The sequence below is a fragment of the Seriola aureovittata genome, chromosome 11, assembly GCF_021018895.1.
Source record: "Seriola aureovittata isolate HTS-2021-v1 ecotype China chromosome 11, ASM2101889v1, whole genome shotgun sequence".
NCBI lineage: Eukaryota > Metazoa > Chordata > Actinopteri > Carangiformes > Carangidae > Seriola > Seriola aureovittata.
Genome location: NC_079374.1, coordinates 2,731,618 through 2,741,823, shown reverse-complemented (window position 1 = coordinate 2,741,823; position 10,206 = coordinate 2,731,618). Strand labels below are relative to the sequence as shown.

General features: G+C 39.1%; 2 protein-coding genes across 2 annotated transcripts; both read right to left on the bottom strand.

Annotated features, from left to right (window-relative positions):
• Positions 1-5,816: 5,816 nt before the first annotated feature.
• LOC130177623 (olfactory receptor 51I2-like) lies at positions 5,817-6,825 on the bottom strand. The gene has a single exon (XM_056389518.1). It carries the CDS (start codon positions 6,759-6,761, stop codon positions 5,817-5,819), a length of 945 nt encoding a protein of 314 aa, XP_056245493.1. The 5' UTR covers positions 6,762-6,825.
• Positions 6,826-9,261: 2,436 nt separating this feature from the next.
• LOC130177622 (olfactory receptor 56A4-like) lies at positions 9,262-10,206 on the bottom strand. Its single transcript, XM_056389517.1, has one exon. The coding sequence runs from the start codon at positions 10,204-10,206 to the stop codon at positions 9,262-9,264; it is 945 nt and encodes a 314-aa protein (XP_056245492.1).

Sequence of the window (10,206 nt, the reverse complement as noted above, 5' to 3'; positions counted from 1 at the left end):
ACATTTATTACTAGTGCCACGTGTGCTCAGCTCCGAGTCACTCCTCTACAGCTAGAATAGCTGAGAGGAGTTTCGGGTTTATTATTCTTCCGCCAAATTTCGGCGCGTAACTCGTCCCGCAGCTTTGAGAAAATATATACATCAAAACGTGCGTCTTGATCCCGCAAGGGGTGCTATGACTTTTGGTGTTAAAATTCCAATTTTTCCCAAAGTTATTCCCAAAAAACTGGGAATAAATAATGCATTAGAAATGCATTGGAATTTTCTTTAGAAACCCACCTTTTTTCTACAAAATTGCACCTTTTTTCTGAGTCACCCAGCTCTCTCATACCTGCACGTAGAAATGTGATTCAAACTGTAAAACGGAGGAAAACTTCTGCTCTCTCAAAAAGATAGGAACTGTTTTTACATAACATGTAAACTTTTCAAACTGTGAGCACTCAAAGGAGGAGTGCAAATCACTTTTTCTTCAAAGTTAGAGTGAAAGCGTCAGTTGGCTAGAGTGCGTGAAGCAGTAAAAAATAACCTTTATTTTTAGTTTTAACTCGAGCTCGCGGCCAAACCGTAAAAAGGAGACAAATAATTCTTTCTGAAAATGTAGACATAGTTGTTGGGATTCATAAAATGTAACTTTGACAGGCAGGGTCTGCACAAAATTTAAACGGGGGTGCCGAGTCCGGCAGCAATACCTGTTTCACTCTCATTGACACCTAATGTAATCGTCTTTTTTTTTCAAAAGAATCTCACTCTGTCTTCGCACTGAGCTTACTCACTCATTTTAAGGAATATCTGAATAAAATAGAGACTGTAGAAACTTCTGGCTTCGGTGTCTGGCACGGTCTTTTCGGTTTATGAAAAGAAGTAACGGTTTTCTCATAATTTGCAGTTGTTTTGAAGCCATGTAGAAGCCAAATTCTGGGCAGATTTTCACATTGCCATGGCAACGGCAGCTCCTGACCTGTGTGCGTGCGTGCGTGCGCCTAGCAACCAGATAACCAACTCTCCAAGCTCTGCTAGCTTTACATTAGCCGCATGTTAGGTCTTAAATTACATTTAGTTAGGTCTTAAATATGTAAGTCCATTTACTGCTTCCTTCGTTGCTTTTTGTTTTGTTTTGTTAAATGAGTGAATGAAGTTGTGACGGTCTCCGCTGAGACAGAGGAGAGGAGAAGCTACTAGCCCTCTCTCGCTGTCACTTCTAGTCGCGTTGCTCTCCTCCCCAGTAATGTTAAATTTAGCACAGGAAAAAACATAATAATGGTAATTTAAATAGCGGTTCATGGGATTTATTAACCCTCAGGGGTCCCTCTGTCCTTTTTTGGACATTTTCTTTACTTTTCTTTTTTGATTTGCTGATCATTTTGGCTGTTACAGCTGAAGGTATGGATTTCTGCAAGAAAGTGTCTTTTTTTACATATTTTTAAAATCTAATGTCAGTTACTGTTACAGGTCTATTATACACTGGTAACACATTTTGTACCCTCTGGGGTTCCTCGTGTCCAAAAAAGGACACACAAAGAAAATGCTATAAAATCATCATATATCAATATTTTTTTCTGCTTTTTTTGCATAAATCTCTTAAACCACTTCAGTTCTGCTCAAACCTACCAAATGTTTATTGTTATAATGTTTATTATTCAGGATTTTAACCCTTTAAATGCCAGTTTGAAGACATGTTGCCTCTTGTTTTATTAAAAAAACACAGAATATGAGATATTTCCCACATAATACATGATGGAGGGATGTGACATTGTTTTATATCAGAGTCTTTTATATCAAGACATTTCTCAAAACCAGAATATGATCAGGGTGACTTTTGAACACTGGAAATAAATCATGTACTCATCCCGGCAGTAGCCCCCGTGGCACTCAAAATTTCCCTGGAATTTTCTAGTTATTAATATTATTACTATTATGTGAAATGGTCTTTGATTATTAGTGTCATGACAAAAAAGGCAAAGAGAAAAGAGAACTATCGATCTTATAAGTACTGTTGATATTTACACTCAATTTAATCCAGATGTTCCCAACCTGTGGGTCGGGCCCCTCCGAAGGGTCACCAGATTAATCTGGAGGGTCACGACCAAATCTGATCAATAGGAAAGAAGAAAAATCTAATTCAAAGAAAATTCAAAATCAAAGATTCACAAATCTGTATCTGTATGAACGTATGTCGGCAGAAGTGTTTTTTTCCATTGTGATGTCACAGTGAGGTTGACCTTTATTTGATCCTTATCGACATTTGCGTCATAATTAGTGAATGAATTTGAGAGTTATAGCCTAAAGCGTGTTTTGTGAAGTCACCATGACCATGACCTTTGACCTTTGACCATCAAATTTAATCAGTTCATCATTGAGTCCAAGGTTGTGTCTGAAATCACTCACTCGTTCCCTCCAGGGAGTTTAATGTAGAGGACTAAAGTGAGCTCATTGGCAAACTGAAAAGACACTTTCGGACACTCGGGTGATTTAATTTTCTCCGCACTGTTTTCAGCGCACACGCAATGCATGATGGTATATATTGCTTTGGTTGGTGACCATCGGTTGTACACTACTTTTCACGATGCATTGTGGGATACTATGAGTCCACACTATATAGACTATAGAGCAAGTACTGAGTGATTTCAGACAAATTTAAAGACGTTCCCTCAAGATGTTACAGAGATATTGCGTTCTCGTGGAGACATGGTAAAAAGCTTCTTGAACATTACACAGCCTGTAGAAATGGTGATAAAAACACAACTGAAGCAACAAAAGAACGGCTGTTGTCATTTCTTTTTATGGGATGAACCTGATGAACCTCCACTTATACCAATTGCTCTCACGTGCCGCAGGTGATCACTGGTGTCGTTAGATTAAACAAACATTTTTACTCAGTGTGAGGGCTGTGCTGGGTTGTGTCTCTAAACCACCCGACAATTTATTCTGCAGTCTGACCTTTTCAGTAATGTTTGACGTGACACGATGAAGTGGCAGAAGACAGCACATCCTCATACCAGTGTAAGGGCGTTGGGGTTGGGTGGGGTTGGGTGGGGTTGGTGGTGGTGGTGGTGGGGGGGGGTGTTGTTTCACATGAACAAGCTGTCATTGAGCTGAGCGACATGCAGCAGAGACATCTTTGGAATCAGGAGAGGGGAAGTTGAAGATGATTATTACCTCTGCAGTTAATTACTGCTGATGATAACTTTATCTAGAGAGAATGTTCCATCTTATGATTTGCACGAAAGGCCGACCAGATCATATAGAAAATAACTTTGACTCATATGTTTGGAATTTCTTTTAAAAATAATTTCAAGTTTACGTTAGGCCAAAAGGAAGAATGAGGTGGAGGCGGGACTGATTACATACACATGCATCGCGCCTTCAGCTGGCTCATGTAAATTTCCAGCTTTAGGAGACGTTTTTTTCACAGTCAATATAAAAACTAAATTAAATGATTAACTGAAAAAAAAAGAAAAATCAACATGAATGTGTTACCTCTGTGTCACATTCACAAATTCACTGTTGGAGGCGGTGAAATTTGTAAAAATCCAAACCCGTTTCTTATTTTGGCCGAATGAGAACTTTTTCATATGTCATAAACAGAATTTAATTTGCAGCTGTGTACGGGCGCCAGGTGCGTTGGGTGATGCTTTGTAGATTAAAATGCCTTTATTTTTTCTGTGTTCATAATTTATATTCTGTAGTGTATTAAAACACATATCTGTAGTGTTGTATTTCAGCACTGCAGCCCAGGGAAAACTGTCTATTTGGATAGAAGACGTGCAGCAGCACTAAATAAATCAATGTGTAAAATAACCGCATAGAAAAAAAAAACATTTAATTGGCAGTTGGATAGTTACTAATCCTCCTCTATACTCTGTGATGTCTTTCTTTTTCTTTTACTTCACTAGGCCTACATTTATCTGACAGTTTTAGCCTTCAAATAAATAAATGAATAAATATTAAAACTTAACTTAAGTTCTTTAAGCACAAGATTTTGCACAGAAATCTTTACTGAATAAACAGCTGGTTAAATGATGACAGATGAAAAGTGGTTTACAACAGTAAAACACTGATCTTTATGCCTATTAAAATCCCAAATTCAACTGCTTTAAATAAGCCAAGTTTTATTTCTCATTCCAGAGTGTTATTACAGACAGTATGTGCTGCTGGCCAGGAAAGAAAACATGCAGAAGAATAGACATATTTATCACAGGCTGATCTCTTGGAATGTAATTTCTCTTTTCACCTGGATCTATTTTGTTTAAAGAGAATGTGATGGCAAACTAATCATGTGTGCAGATAAAGTCTACGTACTCCAGAAGTGCTTTACTTCTAAATAATAGAGTCTTAGTTTTATGACTGGTTTTTATGCAGGAACTATTTTGCGCATCTTAAAAAAACCTAAAAACCACTCCTCTGATCTGGGGCAGATTCAGGCTGTAAACCAGAGGGTTAATAATGGGGGGAATGATCAAAAACTTCAGAGATAAAACAACAATGACAAATGGATTAACTTCATTAGCTTTAAAACGACTCAATGAAATCTCACAAAAAACTGATATACAGTAGTTCACAAATGTCAGGATGTGAGGCAGGCAGGTCTGTAACGCCTTTCCTCTGAATTCAGACGAACTTCTGCTGCAGACGAACAGAATGTGCAGTTAGCTGTACAGGACGAAGAGCAGGGGGAGGAAGATGGTTGTTATAGTAACTATGCGACCTAGTATGTTGTTTGCGGTTATGTCCACAAAGGAGAGCTGCACCACAGACCAGTTAGAGCAGAAAATCCTGTGCAGTTTATTACTGTTCAGATGCTTCACTGAGAGCAGCCATGTTCACAAACAGGCCCAAAGGGATGAAAAGTGTTTTTACCCTGGTTATATTTGTGGCATTTGGGATAGCAGGTACTGTCGGGTTTCCTTCCACACACAATGTGGGCAACACAGGATCCACAACGGGTTGTTTACAACAAACGACCTCTGGCGTTTAGCCATTTCCAATTTCAGTGTTATCTCTAAGCATAATTTAATAATTTCCAGATAAAACATTAATGTCATATGCAACCTAACCCGGACCCTAACCCAACAAATCTGCAATCATTTTAACTCTTATCATTAAAGGAACTTTTTGTAAGTTTTCCTATCAGTACATAGCAAGTGTTAGCATTAGTTTAGCATCAAGCTTTATTCTTTTACTCACAGAGCTGTCTCCGGATGTGGAAAGCAACACCAATGTTAACTCTTGTTTGCTTCTATTTCTATAATTTATTTTCTTCTACTGAAGTTAGCATGCTAACCAGCTAGCCCTGGCCCAGTTGGCCCATCTCGTCACTGTCTGATAGTGACTCCCTGTAGCATCCAGTCTGTCCTGAAGAAGTTCTGCTCAGTGGGTGTATTATAGCCTCTTGTATTGTAAACACAATAGTTGAAGCTCTTGGCAGGCCACCATATATACTCCGTATATGAAATTACAGACAAAAAAAAAATAAAAGGTGGTGAAATGAGGTACCTGGATGGGCCGTTTGGGAGGGCACACACAAGTCCAAACAGTATTTGATCTAGTCTGATACGGAGTCTGTGACATTCGCCAATTTTCTCCCATTTTCCTATGAACAAGTCTTACAAGTCATATGGGCTACAGATAGTTGACCTTTCTTCACTTGTTTGACATAATATCTTTCTGAATGAATTTCAATTTAAAGATTACATTGCAATCAACCGGAATAAGCAACACAGCTAAAACAAGCTTAATGCAAAATTAATATTCAGTTCATCATATTTTTTTGCAACATTCTCTACTATAGTAGTTGTGTAGTTGTGTATGTTGAGTTTTTATGCAGGAACTATTTTGCGCATCTTAAAAAACCTAAAAACCACTCCTCTGATCTGGGGCAGATTCAGGCCGTAAACCAGAGGGTTATTAATGGGGGGAATGATCAAAAACTCTAGAGATAAAACAACAATGACAAATGGATTAACTTGATGAGCTTCTAAACGACTCAGTGAAAGTTCACAGAAGAGAGAGAAAGAGAAAGTCACAAATGTCAGGATGTGAGGCAGGCAGGTCTGTAACGCCTTTCCTCTGAATTCAGACGAGCTTCTGCTGCAGACGAGCAGAATGTGCAGGTAGGTGTACAGGACGAAGAGCAGGGGGAGGAAGATGGTTGTTACAGTAACTATGCGACCTAGTATGTTGTTTGCGGTTATGTCCACACAGGACAGTCGAACCACAGACCAGTTAGAGCACAAAATCCTGTGCAGTTTATTCCCACACAAAGGCAGTCGGACAGAGAGATAGACACAGAGGCCACATGCAAATGCAGGGTAGAGCACAGCAAAACCCAAAAGATGTCTCACCATCCTGAACGTCATTTTACTGTGATAGTGTAAAGGCTGGCAAATAGCAACAAATCTATCATAGGCCATGATGCCGAGAATTGTCAGTTCATTTGATGCATATGTGTAAATAACATAGATCTGAATGAAACAGAATGGACGTGAGATCAAATGAGTGTCGGACAGTATGTCCATCAGAAACCTGGGGAAGAAGCCGGCTGAGCCGTACAGAGAGTTTAAAGACAGACAGCAGATGAATATATACATGGGCTGATGCAGAGACTTCTCCAGGAAGACTGTCAGAATAATGACAGCATTAGCAGAGATTATAGTCATGTAGACCAACAGACAAAGACTGAAGAACAGATATCTGAGGGGCCCGTAATCTGAAAACAGAGTCAACTGAAAGTAGAGAGGATTCAGGCTGTTGTTGCTCCTCATGTCTGAGAAACAGGAAAGCTGGAAGAAGAGAAGTAAGAGTGATGGAGGGAGAGAAAAAGACAGATTAAAGTATAACAAATGGGATTAAAATGCTCTAAACAAGATTTCCTTTTCTGACAATCAAATATACAACTGCTGCAGTGCAAAAATCAAATGCATAAAAACATTACAAAATCTGTGTTAGTTTGAATACAGTAAGATTTTACAGTCACGCAGCATCTTCTCCCAGTCTAATTCACACTGAGGATGTGTTCAACTTTTATCCTGTTCTGGTGTCACTCTAAGAGAAGCCATGTGTACAATCAGGGTCCAAAGGGAGGTAAGTGAGTCCTGCTACTCACAAACTGTGTTGTGCACACAGCCGGACACACACACACGTCGTTGGCATAAAAGTTCTTTATCATGACTGAAGAAGACTGAACGTTTGTAATTTGTAATACCTGTAAGGCCAAAGTAAGCTGTGGAGGAAAAACCACGAAAATATTTTGAAAAACAAACTTAATCAGACACTTAAAACACCACCACCCCACTGAACACGTCCAATTTCAAGAAGCTAGCAAAGGCAAAGCTGTAAAATTAGTGCCACCCACACTGCTTACCCCTCACCCATGCATGACGGCTGAACTGCGTTCATGGCATGCCGGCATGTGTGTCCACACCATCAGCGTTGCTGTTGTGCCTTGGATCAGGCCAGGAATTATGTCATTTCAGGGGCAAGGCTATTTGGCCTTGGATGACACAAAAACTTTCAGGGTAATTTGATCCCTAAATAAATAACTTTACTTTCTGATAAGAAAAAACAAGAAAATGACACAAATGACATGAAAGTAATAAATTATTCACCTTTTAATATAAAAAAAGACATATTTTAAGATGCAGTCTTTTATCATGTATCAATTTACCAGAATGTATAAATAGCCTATGTGAATATATTTAATTTCAGAGAAACTTATCACTTTCAGTGGATGAACGTAAGAACAGTCTTCAAGTGTCAAATGTCACATGAATCATTTTGCATAGTAAACTTAATTATAGTCAAATATTGTATCTATAGTTTCTGTCAATTTCATGGGCGTGACCGTGTCCCGTTGACAAGGACTGAAGCGCGTCAAGGTGTCCTTGACTCAGCTTCTACTGTTCTGAGATCAGTTATGATATTGCAGCACTATATGCAGACATGTGTGGAAACTAAACTTGGCATTAAGCGTTAGGAGGCAGCAGCAGCAGCAACAGCAGCAGCAAGTAATCGAGCTGATTATACTCTTAATTTATCCTCTCTGTGAGAGCTTCAGTAAGTTTGAGAAGTTCCAGACAGAATATTGTGACAGGAGAAGAGCAGCTCTTTTCAGGAATAGATCAGTACGTCGGTTGTGTGCGTGATGTGTGTGAGAGAGAGAGAGAGAGAGAGAGAGAGAGAGAGAGAGATAGAGAGAGCCCTTCACGAGATAATTTAATAGTTAACAGGTGATGTTTTATTATGAACATACAATTGAGTTCTCCATTAAACAAAAGTCACTAAATGTTTGTGTAGCTGTCAGTTATATAGTTCAGTGAAAGAAGTTTTGATTTTTAGCCAAAATCAAAATGGGCAGGTAATTTTCCCCGGCCCATACCAGGGAAAAAATAATAAGCAAACTATCTGTTTGTTTATGTTGTTTGACATTGGCCTTGGTGGAAGTCTGGGCTCTCTGAGTGCCCTTCTAGTTTACAATTGTTTCAGGTCCTGTAATATGAAAACTCACACTTCTTTATTTGTTTTGTTTTTGCTGATTTCTGGCAAAAGGTGAATTCTTTTCTTTTTAACTTGATGAACATTTTTGTTCACATTTTCTAACAATTGGAGCAGAACAGGTCCCCTCATGTGGAAATGTTTGGTGTCTTGATTATTCCAATGATGACAAACGTTCACCTCTTCATGGACACTTCATGGAGGTCTGTTGTGATCTTAAGTTGTATTGCAATCTTAAAGCACATGATTTTGCACAGAAATCTTCATTAGACAAACAGCTGCTTAATAATGATGACAAGATGCCTAGTATGATTCAGTATATATGGGTACCTATTATCATTGACACCCAAATCTCTCAGTACTTCCTGAATCACAACACTGATCTTTATTCCCATTAAAATCCCAAATTCTACTGCTTTCAACAAGCCAAGTTTTATTTCTCAGTGTGATTACAGACAGTATGTGCTGCTGGCCAGTGAAGGAAACAGAAGAGACATGCAGAGGAATAAAATCTTTTCTTGGTTTTGAGTCTTGATCAATCACACTTTTTTTATGATGAGGGAGAGTTGGATTAAACATGTACAACCTGAATAATATTAATATTGTTTTTGAGCAGGGTGATCTCTTGGTTTGTAATTTTTCTTTTCACCTGGATCTATTTTGTTTAAAGAGAATGTGATGGTAAAATAATCAAGTGTACAGATAATTTGAACATCCTACAGAAGTGCTCCACTACTAAACATTAGAGGCTTAGTTGTGTATGTTGAGTTTTTATGCAGGAACTATTTTGCGCATCTTAAAAAACCTAAAAACCACTCCTCTGATCTGGGGCAGATTCAGGCCGTAAACCAGAGGGTTATTAATGGGGGGAATGATCAAAAACTCTAGAGATAAAACAACAATGACAAATGGATTAACTTGATGAGCTTCTAAACGACTCAGTGAAAGTTCACAGAAGAGAGAGAAAGAGAAAGTCACAAATGTCATGATGTGAGGCAGGCAGGTCTGTAACGCCTTTCCTCTGAATTCAGACGAGCTTCTGCTGCAGACGAGCAGAATGTGCAGGTAGGTGTACAGGACGAAGAGCAGGGGGAGGAAGACGGTTGTTAAAGTGAGTATGCGGCCTACTATGCTGTTCACAGTTGTGTCCACACAGGACAGTCGAACCACAGACCAGTTAGAGCACAAAATCCTGTGCAGTTTATTCCCACACAAAGGCAGTCGGACAGAGAGATAGACACAGAGGCCACATGCAAATGCAGGGTAGAGCACAGCAAAACCCAAAAGATGTCTCACCATCCTGAACGTCATTTTACTGTGATAGTGTAAAGGCTGGCAAATAGCAACAAATCTATCATAGGCCATGATGCCGAGAATTGTCAGTTCATTTGATGCATATGTGTAAATAACATAGATCTGAATGAAACAGAATGGACGTGAGATCAAATGAGTGTCGGACAGTATGTCCATCAGAAACCTGGGGAAGAAGCCGGCTGAGCCGTACAGAGAGTTTAAAGACAGACAGCAGATGAATATATACATGGGCTGATGCAGAGACTTCTCCAGGAAGACTGTCAGAATAATGACAGCATTAGCAGAGATTATAGTCATGTAGACCAACAGACAAAGACTGAAGAACAGATATCTGAGGGGCCCGTAATCTGAAAACAGAGTCAACTGAAAGTAGAGAGGATTCAGGCTGTTGTTGCTCCTCAT

Bases quoted from the DNA above. Each gene is read 5' to 3' on its own strand.
- LOC130177623 (XM_056389518.1), bottom strand. From the start codon at position 6,761: ATGAGGAGCAACAACAGCCTGAATCCTCTCTACTTTCAGTTGACTCTG.
- LOC130177622 (XM_056389517.1), bottom strand. From the start codon at position 10,206: ATGAGGAGCAACAACAGCCTGAATCCTCTCTACTTTCAGTTGACTCTG.